At 50.6% G+C, this 24,000-nt stretch overlaps 1 protein-coding gene across 4 annotated transcripts; it reads right to left on the bottom strand.

Annotated features, from left to right (window-relative positions):
* Positions 1 to 275: 275 nt before the first annotated feature.
* On the bottom strand, positions 276 to 12,367 carry LOC142917388 (putative RNA-binding protein 46). 4 transcript variants are annotated; one of them, XM_076062037.1, is made up of 3 exons: positions 4,756 to 4,847; positions 3,517 to 3,569; positions 276 to 1,851 (listed from the first exon to the last, which is right to left on the bottom strand). In XM_076062037.1, exon 3 carries the CDS (start codon positions 1,687 to 1,689, stop codon positions 613 to 615), a length of 1,077 nt encoding a protein of 358 aa, XP_075918152.1. In that variant the 5' UTR covers positions 1,690 to 1,851; positions 3,517 to 3,569; positions 4,756 to 4,847; the 3' UTR covers positions 276 to 612. The 4 variants fall into 4 exon arrangements, with proteins under 4 accessions (XP_075918152.1, XP_075918153.1, XP_075918154.1 ...); XM_076062038.1 differs by having other exon boundaries at positions 2,797 to 3,569; XM_076062039.1 differs by lacking the exons at positions 3,517 to 3,569; positions 4,756 to 4,847 and adding an exon at positions 12,290 to 12,367.
* Positions 12,368 to 24,000: the final 11,633 nt, after the last annotated feature.

The raw sequence follows: 24,000 nt of genomic DNA on the forward strand, positions 1-24,000 counted from the left end.
TCAGAATGCATTTTCAAAAACGAAATGGCGTCGACATGTCAAAAAACCTGAATGAGTTTTTTTTCTTCAAGGATTCTGTTTTCGGTTTTCATTAAAGTATAATGACAGGGTAACACCTGCTGACATCACAGGGTGACACCTGCTGACATCACAGGGTGACACCTGCTGACATCACAGGGTGACACCTGCTGACATCACAGGGTGACACCTGCTGACATCACAGGGTGACACCTGCTGACATCACAGGGTGACAACTGCTGACATCACAGCGTGACACCTGTTGACATCACAGGGTGACACCTGCTGAGGCCTGGCAAGGGCTTCACGGCACGGCCACAGAGGTAACAACCAATCAGGGAAGGAGGCGCATCTGGGGCAAAGGCAACAGGTGGGGCTAGCCGAGTTACTCTGGTCACCTGCTGGAAGGTTCCACGAGAGGGCGTGGCCGGAGGCGGGGCCTAGCCACGCCTCCGGCCACGCCCTCTCGTGTAACCTGCTGGAAGGTTCTACGAGAGGGCGTGGCCGGAGGCGGAGCCTAGCCACGCCTCCAGCCACGCCCTCTCGTGTCACTTGCTCCAAGGTTTCACGAGAGGGCGTGGCCGGAGGCGGGGCCTAGCACATTCTCAGAGGATTCGCATCGCTGAGGATGTTGTAGGCGAGCTGACACGCCACCTCCCGTGCTCCCTCCTCGCTGGAGCTCAGAAATGCGGGGAAGATGCCGGCGCCTTCTCCCATCCCGGGAATCAACACCTTATAGAGGAGGCCCACGGGTATCCCGGGCTCTGAGTAAGCGTGCAGCTCGAAGATTGGGTAGCTGACGCCGGCAGTCCGACACAGCATCCGCAACCGCCCCTCCCACGACAGCATGGCCGCCTCCGGCAGCGCCTCGAGAGCAACGGGCATGGGCCGCAGGTGGAGAGGTGCCCACCACAGCCGCGTGCGTGACCCCCAGCCCTCAAACAGGCTGTGTGCGGCTTTGCCGGTGCCCGTGCACTCCGGCTCTGGCAGGTCTGGCACCGCCGCCTCCTTCTCCTCCTCGTCTTCGGTTGTCGCAGCCGCAGCCACCGTGTCCCATTCCGGGATGGCCCAGTCCACCTTGATGGTCCGGCCCCATAGCTGGAAGTTGATTCGAAGGAGCTTCTTCCTGGCCATGGCGGCCGCGTGATGGCTCCCGTACTCGATGAACGCGTAGCCTCGGTTGAGGGTTTTGTCCCAGCAACAGACGCTCATCTTGACGTCCACCACGCCCTCCGTGGCACCGCTCATCGCCATCATCACCTCCACTCGCTTCTTGTCCTTTGGCAGCCCCCCAATGAAGAGGCGGCGATTGTCCACGCTGAAGCGGACTCCAATGCGGTGTCCGGGACGGATCTCGAATTTGTTGAGTTTCTTGACGGCATCCGTGGCTTCGGCGCGCGTGGCGTAGGTAGCGAACGCGTAGCCGCGGTTCTCTCCGCTATAATCCATCACGAGGCGGAGCTGGTAGAGCTTCCCCACCATCTCCAGCACGGGCACCAGCTCATCCTCGTAGAGGTCGCGCGGGATCCTCCCCAGAAACACCTCGCAGCCACGGGCGGGAGGGGGCCCCTGCCAGTCGGGCGGCGGTCCGAACTTCCTCTGTCCGTTCTCCTGGACGATGCTGTACCCCGTGCGCAACATGCGGTCCAGCAAGACCTTCATATAGGCCATGCCGAGCACCGGTGGTTTGGCTACTACGGTGGTGCTGGGGCAGCGCCTTGGGGCCCGGTGGAGCCCTTGACACTCCGCGTGGTCGCCTCGTGCCGACAAAATCACGGGGGGAATCAGCTCCTGAAAAGCCAAATCTCCGGCAGGAACTCGCTTGGCCCAAACCTACAGGCCAGCAGTGAAGAGAGAAAGAGAGAGAGTGGAGACGGATGGAGAAAGAGAGACGCGTTTGTTCGGTCCGTGGGCCTAAATGTGACGTTAGCGTAGCCTGTGCAGTATGCATACAGCGCTTTTGTCAATCCACTGCTGGATGAAGCCCTCCCCCACATTGCACAGAGGAAACAAGAAACACAAACTCACACGGTTCCCGGCATGCGTTTGTTTGTCCTCGGAAATGTTCACCGAGCGATGATTTTGCGTTTCGAGCGGCGCTCACGAGGCGGCGTTTGACTTCGCGCGGTGAACTTTGCCCGTGATGACGTCACTGGGCACGACAGGAGAGGTCGGCACTGACTTTTAGCGCCGTTTTTTTTCTCCCCATCCAATAGTCCATGAGACGCTTCAAAATGAGACCGTTTTGCCGGTATCAAAGTATGACAAAATAAGAATAGATTTGATCCTTTTTTGGCAACAAAACGGGTGTTTAGATGTTCAAACACCAAACAGAAACCTTCTTCAATGAATCTTAAGATCTGTTTTATTGCCAGAAAGGATACAACCTATTCTTATTTTTCCATAGCCCATGAGATGTCTCCTTTGTCGGTACCACGTGAGGTGGCCTAAATTGAGCAGTTGCAATTTCTCTACGTGGCCAGGGATAAACAAATTCAATGAGTGAGACTATCAAGTAATTTACTTTCATTTTCCATTCAAATAAATGGGTACGACTAAAGTTTTGCTAACTTAGGTGGTACCGAGTTCTGCTCTGGACCATGAGTGGGCCATTTAATCAACTGTGGCCAGTTTTCAACATTGTATGGTCCCTAACAGCAACAGAGCTGTTGTATTACAATTGTGTTCATATTGGATCATCTTTACAACAGAGCAGACATGCAGACAGATCTTAATGCTTAATGCTTTCAAACCCTCGTTGTTGAAATGTGAGTTTACTTGCAAATGGAATCACAGTCCCAAATCATGACCGCAGAATGGTTGGAGCGAGTTGTTGGGGAGGGTGGTGGGTCGGGGGTTGAATTGCCATCATCAAAGCAGCACACGCCCCACCTTATGAACCACACAGAGTAATCATGCGAGCCAGACGTTGTATAGAAATGAGTATTGTTGTTAGTGTAGCGTTCACCAAAACGATCCAGGATATGTTTTATTTGGTCACGCCATTCATATTCAGATATTAATTTTGCTTGTGTTTCAGAGTGGGCCGATTCATCTTTGATCTCATGAAGATGCGAAATCGCAAATAGGTTTTGATCAAATTGCTAAAAGGATACAATTTTTAAATGGATATTTGAAATCAATGGAGTGCATGTTTTACAATTCACGCAGCTCAACGACGAAATAAATAATATCGCATGGTTTTAATTAAGTAAAATATTTTATATATCAGAATTTATAAATTTGTGTCATGAATTAGGGTGATGAATTTTGCTTTGACCATCTCTTAAATAACCGCATTTATAATTAGAGCTGGGGTATCATCATATTTCTTAAGTCGTTGATCACTCAACCAAATATATCGGTTTCATTACTCGACAAATTGGATAACAATTAGTTTTTAAAAATTTGTCCGCATATGTGCCACTGGATGGGAGGTTATGGGTGCGGCATAATCAGTTGTATTATGCTGGGCGTGGCTTGTAGGGGGTTTCCTACCTTCGGGAAGCGTGACGCTGAAATGGTCGCTGTTTATTAATCCACCCGAGTTACTGACCACGCGTTCCTCTGGTTAAGGAACCTTCACGCAAACTGCGGTCATCCTCGCAGTGCCTTTTGGCTCAGTCACCGAACAAAGACGGTCACTGTATCGCACGCTGTCAGATGTGTTTCTGCAGCCGCCTGGAATACTTTTTATTACCATATTAGGAAGCCACTGGAGCTATACACATTCACATCTAGATTTAAAACTCATTTCTTTAGAACTGCTTTTTGTGTTCTTAGCTCTTTCGGTAAAGTCACGTTGAAGGGAAACAATAAAGTAATAAAATATATAAAAATAAAAATTCTCACGACGTTTCGACCATAACACAAACGGTCATCATGATTTTTATTGTTTTATATATATTTTATTATTTTATTGTTTCCCTTCAACGTGACTTTACCGAAAGAGCTAAGAATATGAATTACTGCAGTCACGAAAGCTTTAAATTAAAATTTAACTGCTTTGTGTTTAGTCTTTCGTCCTTCCCCCACATCTCTGATTGGCACGGTTAACTACCGTACAGCGCGAAAGAAGTTCAACAACATACATGCACACAAAAGTTATAAGTTTGGTCAATTCACTTAATCGCCTAATCATATCAGCTCCTAGCTATACTGCACTCTTTGTAGGTGAGTAGGTCGTTAGCTGCGCTACTGTTGTGACATTGCCTACACGATTAACTCTGCGGTGGCGAATAGCGCGAGTGGTGTGTGTGTGTGTGTGATAATTATACATGACGACAGTGGTGTAGCTTGTACAGAATAAGTTAACACGATTTTTAATTTAGAGAGCATCTACATGCAACCGAATCTCACGACGCTATACCACAACAGACGCGTGCACCTAACCGGTAACAACGAGGCGTGATACTTGTCCGGTATTTTAAGAGAGAGACGGCCATAGGCAGAGAAGAGGAGGAAATGTATTTAGCTTGGACGTGGACAGATGGTTGAGGGAAGTAAGTTCCAGATCTTGGAGGCAGCAAGAGGAGAAGGCGAGGCAAATGACGAATCGAGGGTTGACCTCTACACAAGGAGAAGGTAAACTCGCCGCTTCGATCAGAAAGCTTCGGCTCCTGCAGCGCAGAGCGTACGGAGGCGGTGCCTGGTGTAAGAGGGGAGATGAGGCTTGCACGTTGGAACCGCCGACAGTTCAATCTACATTCAGAGACGTTCAATTTGTGTACAGGATACATCACGTGAGAGCCCGGAGTGCAGCGGAGGGGGGCGAGGCTGATTCATTCGGCCTCAGAGGAACGCCGTGACCCTCAACCGGTCCGTCATCAGCCTCAGCCGTGGTCTATCCGCTGCGGGGTGAAGGGCACCCCCCTTGTTAGTTGCTCTCGGTACTGCAAGGGCCACGTTACACTTCACTCCTGCGTCATGAAGCGATCCCGTAGCTCCGTCTCTACACGGGCTGGGCCAGACGTGGGCAAAGGACGGCCCGTTGGGCTTTTTAATCCGGCCTGCCGAACTTGTCCAAATATTATTATTGATGTTGTTGTTAAATTAAATTTTACCTTGCTCCTGTAATGCCCCCGTTTCCCAGATTAGACGGCGCACTTTGACCGGGAGTGCGGTAATTGTTCTGGGCGCAGGCCTCAGACGTTTTCGTGATGTTTGATCAGTCACGTTATGACACGTTTTTGAATGGTTCATGTTCGTGCAATTTGTTAAAATTGCCTTGCAAATAAATGCTTTGCTACCTTTTAAAGGCCAAATCCTTTCACGTAATGATTTTTGATACCATCATTCATGTTAGTTCACACAAACGCTCCATCCACCACCATCACCACCAACATCACCACCACCATCACCACCACCAGCATCACCACCACCATCAACACCACCAGCATCACCACCACCAACATCACCACCACCAACAGCACCATCACCACCACCAACATCACCACCACCAACATCACCACCATCACCAACATCACCACCACAAACATCACCATCACCAACATCACCACCACCAACAGCACCATCACCACCAACAACATCACCATCACCACCACCAACATCACCACCACCACCACCGACATCACCACCACCACCAACATCACCACCAACATCACCACCACCAACATCACCACCACCAACATCACCACCACTAACATCCCGACCACCACCAACATCCCCACCACCACCAACATCACCACCACCATCACCACCACCAACATCACCACCAACATCCCCACCACCACCAACATCACCACCAACATCACCACCACCAACATCACCACCACCACCACCAATATCACCACCAACACCACCAACATCACCACCAACATCCCCACCACCACCAACATCACCACCAACACCACCACCAACATCACCCCCAACATCCCCACCACCACCAACATCACCACCAACATCACCACCACCAACATCACCACCAACACCAACATCACCACCACCACCAACATCACCACCACCATCACCACCACCAACATCCCCACCACCACCAACATCACCAACATCACCACCACCACCAACATCACCACCACCAACAGCACCATCACCACCACCAACATCACCACCACCACCAACATCACCACCACTACCAACACCACCACCACCAACATCACCACCAACATCCCCACCACCACCACCACCATCACCACCACCAACATCACCACCACCAACATCACCACCACCACCACCAACATCACCACCACTAACATCCCCACCACCACCAACATCACCACCAACATCACCACCACAAACATCACCATCACCAACATCACCACCACCAACAGCACCATCACCACCAACAACATCACCATCACCACCACCAACATCACCACCACCACCACCGACATCACCACCACCACCAACATCACCACCAACATCACCACCACCAACATCACCACCACCAACATCACCACCACTAACATCCCGACCACCACCAACATCCCCACCACCACCAACATCACCACCACCATCACCACCACCAACATCACCACCAACATCCCCACCACCACCAACATCACCACCAACATCACCACCACCAACATCACCACCACCACCACCAATATCACCACCAACACCACCAACATCACCACCAACATCCCCACCACCACCAACATCACCACCAACACCACCACCAACATCACCCCCAACATCCCCACCACCACCAACATCACCACCAACATCACCACCACCAACATCACCACCAACACCAACATCACCACCACCACCAACATCACCACCACCATCACCACCACCAACATCCCCACCACCACCAACATCACCAACATCACCACCACCACCAACATCACCACCACCAACAGCACCATCACCACCACCAACATCACCACCACCACCAACATCACCACCACTACCAACACCACCACCACCAACATCACCACCAACATCCCCACCACCACCACCACCATCACCACCACCAACATCACCACCACCAACATCACCACCACCACCACCAACATCACCACCACTAACATCCCCACCACCACCAACATCACCACCAACATCACAACCACCAACATCACCACCAACATCACCACCACCACCAACATCACCACCACCAACACCACCACCACCAACATCACCACCAACATCCCCACCACCACCAACATCACCACCAACATCACCACCACCATCACCACCACCAACATCACCACCAACATCCCCACCACCACCAACATCACCACCAACATCACCACTACCAACATCACCACCAACATCACCACCAACATCACCACTACCAACATCACCACCAACATCACCACCACCACCAACATCACCACCACCAACATCACCACCGCCAACATCACCACCACCACCAACATCACCACCACCAACAGCACCATCACAACCACCAACATCACCACCACCAACATCACCACCACAAACATCACCATCACCAACATCACCACCACCAACAGCACCATCATCACCACCAACATCACCATCAACACCACCAACATTACCACCACCACCAACATCACCACCACTAACATCCTCACCACCACCAACATCACCACCACCACCAACAGCACCATCACCACCACCACTACCAACACCACCACCACCAACATCACCACCAACATCCCCACCACCACCACCACCAACATCACCACCACCAACATCACCACCACCACCACCAACATCACCACCACTAACATCCCCACCACCACCAACATCACCACCAACATCACCACCACCAACATCACCACCAACATCACCACCACCACCACCAACATCACCACCACCAACACCACCACCACCAACATCACCACCAACATCCCCACCACCACCAACATCACCACCAACATCACCACCACCATCACCACCACCAACATCACCACCAACATCCCCACCAACATCACCACCAACATCACCACTACCAACATCACCACCAACATCACCACCACCACCAACATCACCACCACCAACATCACCACCACCAACATCACCACCACCACCAACATCACCACCACCAACAGCACCATCACAACCACCAACATCACCACCACCAACATCACCACCACAAACATCACCATCACCAACACCACCACCACCACCAACAGCACCATCATCACCACCAACATCACCATCAACACCACCAACATTACCACCAACATCACCACCACTAACATCCTCACCACCACCAACATCACCACCACCAACATCACCACCACCACCAACAGCACCATCACCACCACCAACATCACCATCACCACCACCAACATCACCACCACCACCAACATCACCACCAACATCACCACCACCAACATCACCACCACCACCAACACCACCACCAACATCACCACCATCACCACCACCAACATCACCACCAACATCCCCACCACCACCAACATCACCACCACCAACATCACCACCACCAACATCACCACCACCACCAACATCACCACCAAGAACAGCACCATCACAACCACCAACATCACCACCACCAACATCAACCACCACAAACATCACCATCACCAACATCACCACCACCAACAGCACCATCATCACCACCAACATCACCATCAACACCACCAACATTACCACCACCACCAACATCACCACCACTAACATCCTCACCATCACCAACATCACCACCACCACCAACAGCACCATCATCACCATCAACATCACCATCAACACCACCAACATCACCACCACCACCAACATCACCACCACTAACATCCCCACCACCACCAACATCACCACCACCACCAACATCACCACCAACATCACCACCACCAACATCACCACCAACATCCCCACCACCACCACCAATATCACCACCACCACCAACACGACCACCACCAACATCACCAACATCCCCACCACCACCAACATCACCACCAACATCACCACCACCATCACCACCACCAACATCACCACCACCACCACCAACATCACCACCAACATCCCCACCACCACCACCATCACCACCACCAACATCACCACCACCAACATCACCACCACTAACATCCCCACCACCACCAACATCACCACCACCACCAACATCACCATAACCACCACCAACATCACCACCACCTACATCACCACCAACATCACCACCAACATCACCACCACCAACATCATCACCAACATCACCACCACCACCAACATCACCACCACTAACATCCCCACCACCACCAACATCACCACCACCACCAACATCACCACCAACATTCCCACCACCACCAACATCACCACCACCAACAGCACCATCACCACCACCAACATCACCACCACCAACATCACCACCACAAACATCACCAACATCACTACCACCAACAGCACCATCACCACCACCAACATCACCATCAACACCACCAACATTACCACCACCACCAACATCACCACCACTAACATCCTCACCACCACCAACATCACCACTACCAACATCACCACCACCAACAGCACCATCACCACCACCAACATCACCATCACCACCACCAACATCACCACCACCACCAACATCACCACCACTAACATCCCCACCACCACCAACATCACCACCATCACCACCACCAACATCACCACCACCACCAACATCACCACCACTAACATCCCCACCACCACCAACATCACCACCACCACCAACATCACCACCAACATCCCCAGCACCACCAACATCACCACCAACATCACCACCACCAACATCACCACCAACATCACCACCAACATCCCCACCACCACCAACATCACCAACATCACCACCACCACCACCAACATCACCACCACCAACAGCACCATCACCACCACCAACATCACCACCACCACCAACATCACCACCACCACCACCGACACCACCACCACCAACATCACCACCAACATCCCCACCACCACCAACATCACCACCACTAACATCCCCACCACCACCAACATCACCACCACCACCAACATCACCACCACCATAACCACCACCAACATCACCACCACCACCAACATCACCACCAACATCCCCACCACCACCAACATCACCACCACCACCAACATCACCACCAACATCCCCAGCACCACCAACATCACCACCAACATCACCACCACCAACATCACCACCAACATCACCACCAACATCCCCACCACCACCAACACCACCACCACCAACATCACCACCAACATCCCCACCACCACCAACATCACCACCACCACCAACATCACCACCAACATCCCCAGCACCACCAACATCACCACCAACATCACCACCACCAACATCACCACCAACATCCCCACCACCACCAACACCACCACGACCAACATCACCACCAACATCACCACCACCAACATCACCACCAACACCAACATCACCACCACCACCAACATCACCACCACCATCACCACCACCAACATCACCACCAACATCCCCACCACCACCAACATCACCATCACCACCACCACCAACATCACCACCACCAACAGCACCATCACCACCACCAACATCACCACCACCACCAACATCACCACCACCACCACCGACACCACCACCACCAACATCACCACCAACATCCCCACCACCACCAACATCACCACCACTAACATCCCCACCACCACCAACATCACCACCACCACCAACATCACCACCACCAACATCACCACCACTAACATCCCCACCACCACCAACATCACCACCAACATCCCCACCACCACCAACATCACCACCAACATCACCACCACCAACATCACCACCAACATCACCACCAACATCACCACCACCACCACCACCAACATCACCACCAACATCCCCACCACCACCAACATCACCACCAAAATCACCACCAACATCACCACCACCAACATCACCACCAACATCCCCACCACCACCAACATCACCACCAACATCACCACCACCAACATCACCACCAACATCACCACCACCATCACCACCACCACCACCAACATCACCACCACCATCACCACCACCAACATCACCACCAACATCCCCACCACCACCAACATCACCACCACCATCACCACCACCAACATCACCACCAACATCACCATCACCACCAACATCACCACCAACATCACCACCACCACCATCACCAACAGCACCATCACCACCACCAACATCACCACCACAAACATCACCATCACCAACATCACCACCACCACCAACAGCACAATCACCACCACCAACATCACCATCACCACCACCAACATCACCACCAACATCACCACCACTAACATCCCCACCACCACCAACATCACCACCACCACCAACATCACCACCAACATCCCCACCACCACCAACATCACCACCAACATCACCACCACCAACATCACCACCAACATCACCACCACCAATATCACCACCAACACGACCACCACCAACATCACCACCAACATCCCCACCACCACCAACATCACCACCAACATCACCACCACCATCACCACCACCAACATCACCCCCAACATCCCCACCACCACCAACATCACAACCACCAACATCACCACCAACACCAACATCACCACCACCAACATCACCACCACCATCACCAACATCACCACCAACATCCCCACCACCACCAACATCACCACCACCAACAGCACCATCACCACCACCAACATCACCACCACCAACATCACCACCACCAACAACACCACCACCAACAACACCACCACCAACATCACCACCAACATCCCCACCACCACCACCATCACCACCACCAACATCACCACCACCAACATCACCACCACCACCAACATCACCACCAACATCACCACCACCATAACCACCACCAACATCACCACCACCAACATCACCACCAACATCCCCACCACCACCAACATCACCACCAACATCACCACCAGCAACATCACCACCAACATCACCACCACCAACATCACCACCACTAACATCCCCACCACCACCAACATCACCAGCACCACCAACATCACCACCAACATCCCCACCACCACCAACATCACCACCAACATCACCACCACCAACATCACCACCAACATCACCACCACCACCAATATCACCACCACCAACACCACCACCACCAACATCACCACCACCAACATCACCACCAACATCACCACCAAACGCAATCAGGCGAGGGCAGGAGGCAAGGCCCCGCGTGGCTAGGCCCCACGTTGTAAAGTTCCAACCTGGACATCGATTCCCATGCTCGCTGCTACTCAACTGACATCCCTACGAGAGAGAGAGGCTCTACCTTGGTAAACAACAACCACCACCACAACGACCACCACCACAACGATGAGAATTTCTCACCTCGGATTTCAGTGCAAGCGCGCACACGGCAGCTTCCTGTTACCCCGCGCAACAGGAAGTAGTATGACGTCACTTCCCTCCCACGAACGGCTCTCTAACTGAATAAATTATGTTAATGAGGCTGAACCCGTCGCAATAAACTCGCGACGGCTACATTATGTTAATGGTACACCAGTCATTGGGCGTAGCTTTGCCCAAATAAGGATTGCCACTGGAACGATATAGGCAGTGACCCAAGCGGAGGTGACGTCACGCTCAAGAGCGCGGTGGACGGGGGAGGGGTGAATACCGTGGTGACATGACGTCACTAGCGAGGTACACCTCCCCCTGGCGTTTCACACCGATGAAGTAATGCAGAGCGACACAGTGACACAGTGTATACACATAGTGTACACACACACAGTGTACACACACACAGTGGGTGTGTGAGCTCAGCAACAACGTGGACATTATTGTGTATACACTGTGTGTGTGTACACTGTGTGTGTGTACACTGTGTGTGTGTACACTATGTGTATACACTGTGTCACTGTGTCGCTGTGTGTGTCACTGTGTGTCACTGTGTGTGTCACTGTGTGTGTGTCACTGTGTGTGTACACTGTGTGTACCCTGTGTGTGTACACTGTGTATACACTGTATGTACACCGTGTGTACACTGTGTGTGTATACACTGTGTATACCCTGTGTGTGTGTACACTGTGTATACCCTGTGTGTGTACACTGTGTGTGTGTACACTGTGTATACACTGTGTGTGTACACTGTGTGTGTATACACTGTGTGTGTGTACACTGTGTGTGTACAGTGTATGTGTACACTGTGTGTACACTGTGTGTACACTGTGTATAAACTCTGTGCCACTGCGTGTGTGTACACTGTGTGTGTGTATATATATACACTGTGTGTGTACCCTGTGTGTGTACACTGTGTGTATACACTGTATGTACACTGTGTGTACACTGTGTGTGTACATTGTGTATACCCTGTGTGTGTACACTGTGTATACACTGTGTGTGTGTACACTGTGTATGTGTACACTATGTGTATACACTGTGTGTGTACACTGTGTGTGTGTACACTGTGTGTATAAACTGTGTGTCCACTGTGTGTGTACACTGTGTATACACTGTGTGTGTACATTGTGTGTGTACACTGTGTGTACACTGTGTGTACAGTGTGTGTGTACACTGTGTGTGTACATTGTGTGTACACTGTGTGTAGCTCTGTGTGTCGCTGTGTGTGTCACTGTGTGTGTGTCACTGTGCCTGGCACAAGCGTCGTGGTGACGTCACCACCACTTAGTTGCGAATGGCGATTGTTGTTGTGTCACTGTGTCACTGTGCGTCCGTCACTGTGTGTGTGTCAGTGTGTGTACACTTTGTGTGTACACTGTTTGTGTATGTACACTGTGTATATACTGTGTGTGTGTACACTGTGTGTGTGTGTGTACACTGTGTGTATACACTGTGTGTACACTGTGTATAAACTGTGTGTGTATACACTGTGTGTGTGTACACTGTTTGTGTCCACATTGAACCGAACCCCCGGCAAGGCCATCTACTTAATGACGAGAGAAAATTCACACGAAATGTCCCTTTCAATGAAGTCTTCCAGATGTAAATTGATACAAGCTTTTAATGAAGAAATAAAATCATCTAATTCAAAACACAACACAATTCAAAGATGTTTCATTTTAAAACTTCAAAACGGAGCATGGGGTACTTGCGTGAATGCGTCCTTCGTGTGCAAATGTTGTGACTTTCCTGGCCTGAAGGCCGTCAATGTGTTGGACCCTTATTGGTGCACAGCGTCTCAACAACAGCAGTGGGGTTTGCTTCAAGCGATAGGTAACGAACATCCAGACGTCAATCAGCAAGGAGCATTTCTAGTCCCAGTTAGACAAAATCTACGTCAACACGTAAGACAAAACTACAATTCGTGTTGTAGAGAATGTATCTCCTCCTATACGTTTAACTTTCAAGTGGTATGCCTTGTAACTGATGAATGATCCGAGCGTGCTCCCTATTTCAAAGACAATGAGTTGCTCCAGAGGCAGAAGCTTCGTGAACCACAAAAGTACCCTTTGACCTGTATCACAAGAACAACGTGTCTCACCCGAGTTCTCTGTACAGGTTACTTCCGAAACACACACACACTTTGTCCTAACATCACTTATTCAATGTGTGACCCTCAGACAAAATGATACATGCACGCGCACAATCAGACAAGTATTCATTCTAAATCATTGACAGGCATATTAACAACATTGAATTACTGCAGCGAAATTGACTGCATCACGTTACATCGTATTAACAAGAAGTTATTTTACAAATACGCACCGTCTGCTTAACAGTGAATGTACACCGTACTATTGTTGCGTCATTCAAAACGAGTAGGCCGTTGCATGCTGGCGTCTGGGTCAAAATGTAGCAAATTTAAAACATTACGCTACAAATAATAGATCACGGCATTTAGATCACAACACAAGCAATCGTCATCAGGTGGGACAAGCACAGCAGCAATAAGAGGAAACTGCTGGAGTAGGCGCCTACTACTTCAGCAGTTTCTCTTGCTGCGGTTGTCCCACCTGATGACGATTGCTTGTGTTGTGATCTAAACGCCGTGATCTGTTATGTTTCTACCCACGTGGTGACTTTACCGAAATAACTCAAGCGTGTGGATTCCTGCAGTCACGACAGCTTCGAATCAAGATTACCTACAAACAACACAACTGAGATAACGCATCAATCATCGCCCCCTACTGACAGGCTCTTGTCCACATGCAGGCCGGTGCAGGGCCACCACCTTGTGCCACACAGGGGCAGCTGCTACTTGGGGATGCTCTTCGAGTGTTTCAGACGAGGTACGACACGAAACTTTGAGTTGCTGAGGCGATAAAGCAAGCACCGTGTAAATGCAATTATAACATAGTGAATGCTTGGGAGCTTATTGTCTCTCGCTCCTGGTTACAGATCTACCCAACCCATGGGCCCACAAAGTGTTCAACTTCATGTTCTTGTCATTAAAGGCCTGTGACAAAGGTGCATCTATTGGAGCGAAATCGTCTCTGGCTTACACATCTACCGGGTCTCCACTTGACTTGTATTGTCTCGGAGGAAGTCCACCCACACCTCCACTTCCACAAACTGCTGGGAGTTGCCTCGCTCTGCCTCACAGTCAGAATTCTCCTCCTGCTTCACGATGTGAAGGTCCCATTTTGGAGTTGAATCTTCACCTTCACATTTTAACTTCACGTCTTCGCTCTTCACCATCACCTCTTCACATTTCACCATCACCTCTTCATATTTCACCTTCACCTCTTCATATTTCACCTCGATACCTTCAAAAGTGTCCAAGCTGGGATTTTCTTCCAGTTCGTGTTTCATGAGGGATGGGCTCATTGCGGCACTTTGACTTTCACAAGCTGATTTCAGACTGCACTCCTTGTGGATCTTCTGATGCTTCTGTGTTCTCTGGTGTGTTTTAAGAGCAGATGACTGTGAAAATGCCTTCACACACACTGCACTTGAACGGTTTCTCTCCCGTGTGTGTACTCTGGTGTGTTTTAAGAGCAGATGACTGAAAATGTCGTCCCACACACACTGCACCTGAAGGGTTTCTGTCCCGTGTGTGTTCTCTGGTGGGTTTTCAGAGCAGATGACTTAAAATGTCTTCCCACACACACTGCACCTGAAGGGTTTCTCTCCCGTGTGTGTTCTCTGGTGTGTTTTAAGAGCAAATGACTGTACAAATGCCTTCCCACATACAGTGCACTTGAAGGGTTTCTCTCCCGTGTGTGTTCTCTGGTGTGTTTTAAGAGCAGATGAATCTGAAAATGTCTTCCCACACACAGTGCACTTGAAGGGTTTCTCTCCCATGTGTGTTCTCTGGTGTTTTTAAGAGCAGATGACTGTGCAAATGCCTTCCCACACACAGTGCACTTGAAGGGTTTCTCTCCCGTGTGTGTTCTCTGGTGTTTTTTAAGAGCAGATGACTGTGCAAATGCCTTCCCACACACAGTGCACTTGAAGGGTTTCTCTCCCGTGTGTGTTCTCTGGTGTGTTTTAAGAGCAGATGAATCTGAAAATGCCTTTCCACACACACTGCACTTGAAGGGTTTCTCTCCTGTGTGTGTTCTCTGGTATGTTTTAAGAGCAAATGAATCTGAAAATGTCTTCCCACACACACTGCACTTGAAGGGTTTCTCTCCCGTGTGTGTTCTCTGGTGTGTTTTAAGAGTAGATGAATCTGAAAATGTCTTCCCACACACAGTGCAATTGAAGGGTTTCTCTCCTGTGTGTGTTCTCTGGTGTGTTACAAGATTACATGACTGTGCAAACGCCATCCCGCACATCGTGCACCTGAAGGGTTTCTCTCCAGTGTGTGTTCTCTGGTGTTTTACAAGATCAGATGACTGTGCAAATGCCTTCACGCACACACTGCACCTGAAGGGTTTCTCTCCTGTGTGTGTTCTCTGGTGTGTTACAAGATCAGATGACTGTGCAAATGCCTTCACGCACACACTGCACTTGAAGGGTTTCTCTCCTGTGTGTGTTCTCTGGTATGTTTTAAGAGCAAATGAATCTGAAAATGTCTTCCCACACACACTGCACTTGAAGGGTTTCTCTCCCGTGTGTGTTCTCTGGTGTGTTTTAAGAGTAGATGAATCTGAAAATGTCTTCCCACACACAGTGCAATTGAAGGGTTTCTCTCCTGTGTGTTCTCTGGTGTGTTACAAGATTACATGACTGTGCAAACGCCATCCCGCACATCGTGCACCTGAAGGGTTTCTCTCCCGTGTGTGTTCTCTGGTGTTTTACAAGATCAGATGACTGTGCAAATGCCTTCACGCACACACTGCACCTGAAGGGTTTCTCTCCCGTGTGTGTTCTCTGGTGTGTTACAAGATCAGATGACTGTGCAAATGCCTTCACGCACACACTGCACTTGAAGGGTTTCTCTCCTGTGTGTGTTCTCTGGTGTTTTTTAAGAGTAGATCAATCTGAAAATGCCTTCCCACACAAACTGCACTTGAAGGGTTTCTCTCCCGTGTGTGTTCTCTGGTGTGTTACAAGATTACATGACTGTGTAAACGCCATTCCGCACATCGTGCACCTGAAGGGTTTCTCTCCCGTGTGTGTTCTCTGGTGTTTTACAAGATCAGATGACTGTGCAAATGCCTTCACGCACACACTGCACCTGAAGGGTTTCTCTCCTGTGTGTGTTCTTTGGTGTTTTACAAGATCAGATGACTGTGCAAAAGCCTTCACGCACACACTGCACTTGAAGGGTTTCTCTCCTGTGTGTGTTCTCTGGTGTTTTTTAAGAGCAGATGACCATGAAAATGCCTTCTCACACACACTGCACTTGAAGGGTTTCTCTCCTGTGTGAGTTCTCTGGTGCTGTGTCAAATTTCCAGTCCGATCCGTGCTGTATGCACGCTGGTTGCATTGTTGACTTGTCATACCGAGCTGCGCTGAGTGCCTTTGCTCCATCAGACCAATTCTGCAGAGGAAGCGTCAGCTGCAGACAGAAACAAAGAATATCCACACCATCTACACGTCAGGCACAGAGGAATGCACACGTGACTTACACGTCTATACTTATTAATATATTCATGATGTAGTGAAAAAGTTTCCCAAATTCATCAGATTTGATGAACGTGCAAACGCCTTCCCGCACAGAGTGCACCTGAAGGGTTTCTCTCCACGGGCTGTTATGGCACACAATGAGAGGGAAAATGTCATTAATATGCCTGGAAGCCTTCATATCTTCCAAGATGAATGTTAACCCAAAACTCTAAGCACACAAATTTGGCTGTCTGACTACAAAAGGAATATTTATGAAAGCTAAATTCAGCTGACATAGCAAAAGGTGTTGAAAACAATACTATTTGTGGTTTGCATAAATGCATGAATTAATGTTCAATCGCAACTTAGAGGTGTGAATCCAGGCTCAGATGTCCTTGAATGCTGGGATGAACAGTTCCGAATTCAGCTGCATGTGTGTGCTGTGTTCACCTCCTGTTTCCATTCTTAGTAAGAGTTCCAGAGGAAAACAAAAATAAACTATAGTTTTGATATAACCTCCGTGTTCAACAGAGTTAATAGACTTTACTTCAAACACAAACTTGACACTGTCACACACTGCCATGGGTAAACAGGTGGCGGTGTGACCAGAACCATGCCTGGCCACCTTCATCTGCTCAGCATTAATTCTTCCTCACTCCACCAAGTAATGAATCGAGGATCATCAACATAGCCGAGGCTATCCGTGTCTCTCTCTCTCCCCGTGGTGAAGGTGTTCCCCTCCACACATTCAGAGTCAACAGCGGCACGCGCTTAGCGTCTTTGACCGATAGATACATTGACACACGTATTGTTGGTTCTTTCAGTAAAGTCACGTAGATAGAAAATAAAAATAACAGATTAAATTCAATAAGATAAAGACCACTTGTGTTGCGATCGAAACGTCGTGGGTTTTTTGCTTTATTTTCAATTTTTTATTTTATTGTTATTTTAATTTTATTTTCTATCTACGTGACTTTACCGAAAGAACCAAGAATATTAATTCCTGCAGTCACCAAAGTTTTAAGTCAAAACATTCACACACGTTGACAAAGCCTCACCTTGTGTTGTTGTGGGCAGGTCGCTTCTGATAACAAGAGCGGTATAGCAGCTCAAGCGGGCTTGGCCTGGTGAAAAAAATGAAAATAAAAACTGCGTGAATATTTACAATAAAACAAAGTTACAAAGTGGCGAGCCGGGTGAAGACAAATTAAACTTAAGCGAGATAATTAAAGTGAATGCAATCAGGTGAGGGCAGGAGGCAAGGCCCCGCGTGGCTACGCCCCACGTTGTAAAGTTCCAACCTGGACATCGATTCCCATGCTCGCTGCTACTCAACTGACATCCCTACAAGAGAGAGAGAGGCTCTACCTTGGTAAACAACAACAACAACCACCACCACCACCACAACCATGAGAATTTCTCACCTCGGATTTCAGTGCAAGCGCGGATCAGCAGCCTCCTGTTACCTCGCGACGTCACGCGGGTAAGCTGGTGACATGACGTCACTTCCGGGTTAAGAGACACGCCCCTCCCACAATGAGCGGCTGTAACTGAATAAATTATGTTAATGAGTCCATCCCATATGTCGAGGGATGGGGCGTGGCTGCTGAACCCGTCGCAATAAACTCTCGACGGTTTAAACGAATACATTATGTTAATGTACCGCCAGTCACTGGGCGTAGCTTTGCCCAAATAAGGATTGGCACTGGATTGATATCGGCAGTGACCCAAGCGGAGGTGACGTCACGCTCAAGGGCGCAGTGGACGGGGGTTGGGGGAGTGTGAATACCTTGGTGACATGGCGTCACTAGCGAGGTACACCTCCCGCTGGCACTTCATGAGGTTATGGGGATGGAGTTTAAGTTGATTCAGATTCATTTTCCATTGCCCCCTCCCATGAGTGCGTGAACTCAGCAACAACAACGTGGACATTATTGTGTATACGTACACACTGTGTACACTTTGAGGCCACGTGAAGCATCAAAGGCTCGCTGGAAGGAGGAAGTCGCGTGACAGACTCAGCAGTTGCGATGGGTTAACCGACGGATGGCTATCGATTAGAAATCACATATCCCCGAGTCTCACCTGTGAGTGGCACCGCCTCACGCTGTTGTGGATCCCCACGTGGCTCGGAGCCTCAAAAGCTCCGTGACTCCTGGGTGGTGATACAAAGACAAAGATCCCCCGTGTAGCCTTAACAGACTGTTGGGGCAAGTGCTGTTAGCAAGTATCAGCTCCACCTATGAAGGCCGGCGCGGCACGCGAAGGGAATGGGTGGCCAGCACCGTGCCCGACCGCCTTTGTCTCCCCAGTAGCGATGCTTGCACACCGCACCAAGTACTCACTTGAGGCTGAGTCGACCTAGGGGAGGCCCAGAACCGGTTCAAATAATCGTCACTGGGTGTTGGCTGTGGGCGGGAATCAAACTCGGGTCGTTATGTTCGTAGAGCAGCGCACTAACCGCTAGACTACCGCCACACACATTACACACACACACGCACAGTACACACACACGCACAGTACACACACACACAGTACACACACACACGCACAGTGCACACACACACAGTACACACACACGCACAGTACACACGCTCGCACACAACAACCGCCATTCGCCACTAAGTGGCGGTGACGTCACCACGACGCTTGTGCCAGGCTATGTGCACCCTGAGGCCACGTGAAGTGTCGAACGCCCGCTGGCAGGAGGTCACGGGGCAGACCCAGGTGCCACGGGTCGACTGACTGAGATGACTGGCTGATGCACCACCTGTGCCCCCTACTGTGCCAACCTGCTGTGCTTTAGCCACCCGGCGCTCCGCTCGTTGTTCTGAGCGTCGCTCCTCCGCCCTCCGTTGTTGTTGGAGGGCGACTACCTCCAACTGCCCAATAGCGTCCTTCACGAGCCTCCTCCACAGAGGCAGATCTTGACACCGCTTGTACCAGTCATCGGCAAGTCCACTCAGCTCCACGTCCTCCTGTACCACATCACTCCATCTCTTCTCTAGCCCGTGCCGCGCCCGCTTAGCCCCCTCAATCCGGCCGAACAAAAGCTGTTTCGGCATGCGGTGGCTGGGCATGCGGGCTACATGACCCAGCCATCGCAGCCTTGCCCGCCGGAGGAGCTCACCGATGGGACCCTGCCCAGATCTTTCAAGGATTTGTGAGCTCCTCACACAATCCAGTCTGGTTAAACCCAGGATGGATCGTAGGCAGGCCAACCTAAATGTTTCTAACCGGCGAAGATGCTTCATTAAGAGGGTCCACGTTTCGCAAGCGTAGAGAAGGGAGGGAATGACCGTGGCCGAGAAGACCTGAAGCTTAGTGCGGAGCGACAGACCAGGTAGCTTCCATACAGCGTTACGCAACCGATGAAAAGATATTGCCGCTCGACTGATTCGGAGTGAGACCTCTGCTGTTAAACCAGAACCGGTCATGAGCACACTGCAAAAGTATGAGAAACTCTCCACTCTCTCCACAACTGCCCTATCACCAATTGGGAGTTATGGGGGTCGAGTGTCCGATGGTACAAAATACCCAGGCAGGTGCTTAGTTTTGGTGGGGCTGTTGGTAAGGCCCCACCTCTTAGTGGCAGCAGCGTCTCCAACTCCTCCTCTGACTGAGCAGCTATTACCAAATCATCAGCATACATAACGTAGTTGAGCAATAGGGAGCCATCCCTTGACCGCACCCGGGCATCGATCAGCCTCCCAATATATCTGTACCATATGGAGATTCCCCCGGTACAGCTATTGAAGGCTTCACAAACTACATGGTCAAAATAGATGTTAAATAATGTGGGAGCCAGAGGACATCCCTGTCGCACCCCAAGGTGTACAGGGAATGGCTCTGACTCCCGGCCACGTAGTTTTACCCGGGCCCGCTCACCATCATGAAGGTCCTTAATGATCGTGAGCAGAGGGTCAGGTACTCCAAAAGCACGAAGAACGACCCAGAGCCCAGGCCTACTGATGGTATCATAGGCCTTGACCAGGTCAATAAAGCAGAGATGTAGGTCTTGTTGGAATTCCCTACACCTCTGCTGTAGCAGACGGACAGAAAATATGGCATCTGTGCAGGACCGCCCTTTCCTGAAACCGCATTGGGGCTCCGCAAGCCTCTCCTCAGCGTGCCTGGCAAGGCGATGCTGAATAATCCTTGCCAGGACCTTTCCCGGCACACTGAGGATTGAGATGCCCCTGTAGTTGTTACAGTCTCTGCGGTCCCCCTTCTTAAAAAGGGGGACCACCAGGGCATCCTTCCAATCCTGCGGAACCCGTCCAGTGGTCCAGACTGTTGTTATGATGACATATAGGGCAGTCTGTGCACAAACGCCACCCTCCCTCAGCATTTCGCTTGGGAGATCATCTCTGCCCGCTGCCTTTCCTGGTCTCAGACTCCGGATCGCCTTCAGTACTTCCTCAACAGATGGCACCTCAGCCAGCCACTCACAGGGGGTGACTTCTTCCAATATGAGGCACCGCAGCCTCAGCAGGGTCATCCTCACTTTGTGCCACGATGTTTTCCTGGCTGAGGGATTTTCCCTCCCCCAGGACCTCACAGAAATGCTCAGCAAATCTGCAAACCTGTTCCTGGGGGTCGGAGATTGGATCACCGTTTTTTCCCCTAATGATGGTAATAGGTGTGGCGCTGCAGGTTACTTTTTTGATGGAGTTAAATAGAGATTTGTGATCACGGGCCACTGAGGCAGACTCTATCTCCTCAGCAACCCGCGACCACCACCCATCCTTGCAGCGCCTCACGGCTCTCCGAACCTCCGAGCGAAGGCTGCGGTAAGCCTCCTCATTCTCTGACGTGGGATTCTGTAGCCGATGGCAGTGGGCCTGTCGCTTTTTCTCAACCATCCTGAACACCTCCTCTGTCAGCCAGGGTCTCTGGGGAGGTCTGGACCGCGTACCCAAAGCAGCCATTACAGCTGCATGAGTCACAGTCCTAAACCTCGCCCATTTACCCTCGACATCAGGAGGAGTCGGGGACGATGCCAATCCCAGCCGCAAGCGATGATGAAATTCTCGCTTGCAACTTTCATCAGATAACTGAGACCAGGCCACTTCAGGTCGGAATGGGGTCCTGGGTGTACACCCACCACCGGAGTGGAAGAATGGCAGGCGCATCTTACAGATGACTAGTCGATGGTCAGAGGGCAGATCAGCTCCACGGTAGGTCCTGGTGTCAAGGACTGGGGCTCGCATCCGCTGGTCCGTCACTATGTAGTCCAGCAGATGTTCTTGCTTGGACCCGGCATGCATCCATGATGTTGTGTGGATGCGCCGATGCCGGAACAGCGTGTTGGTAATTACAAGCCCATGCCCTCCAATCACTCCAGACCAGGTGCCAGTATCATGACCAACTCGGGCATTAAAGTCACAGACACAACAGACACAACACACAGAGACACACACACAGAGACACACACACAGAGACACACAACACACACAGACACACACACACTGAGACACGCACACAGAGACAGACACAACACAAATGTCTCCCCGTGTAGTCTCCCTGACGGGCTGCGCGAGGCTTACAGACACACACACACACAGAGACAGACACACAGACACAACACACACACAGACACACACACAGACAGACACAACACAAATGTCTCCCCGTGTAGTCTCCCTGACGGGCTGCGTGAGGCTTACAGAGACACACACAGAGACACACACACAGAGACACACACACAGAGACACACACACAGAGACACACACAGAGACACACACACAGAGACACACACAGAGACACACAGAGACACACAGAGACACACACACAGAGACACACACACAGAGACACACACACAGAGACACACACAGAGACACACACACAGAGACACACACACAGAGACACAGACACACACAGAGACACAGACACACACAGAGACACACACAGAGACACACACAGAGACACACACACAGAGACACACACACAGAGACACACAGAGACACACACACAGAGACACACGCACAGAGACACACACACACAGAGACACACACACAGAGACACACACAGAGACACACACACAGAGACAAAGATCAAAGACAAAGATCCCCCATATAGCCTTAACAGACTGTAGGGGCAAGTGCTGTTAGCGAGCACCTATGAAGGCCGGAACGGTACAC

Source organism: Petromyzon marinus, unplaced genomic scaffold (assembly GCF_048934315.1).
Source record: "Petromyzon marinus isolate PM22_M1 ecotype Great Lakes invasive population unplaced genomic scaffold, UKy_Petmar_22M1.pri1.0 PM_G_Scaffold_48, whole genome shotgun sequence".
Classification (NCBI taxonomy): domain Eukaryota; kingdom Metazoa; phylum Chordata; class Hyperoartia; order Petromyzontiformes; family Petromyzontidae; genus Petromyzon; species Petromyzon marinus.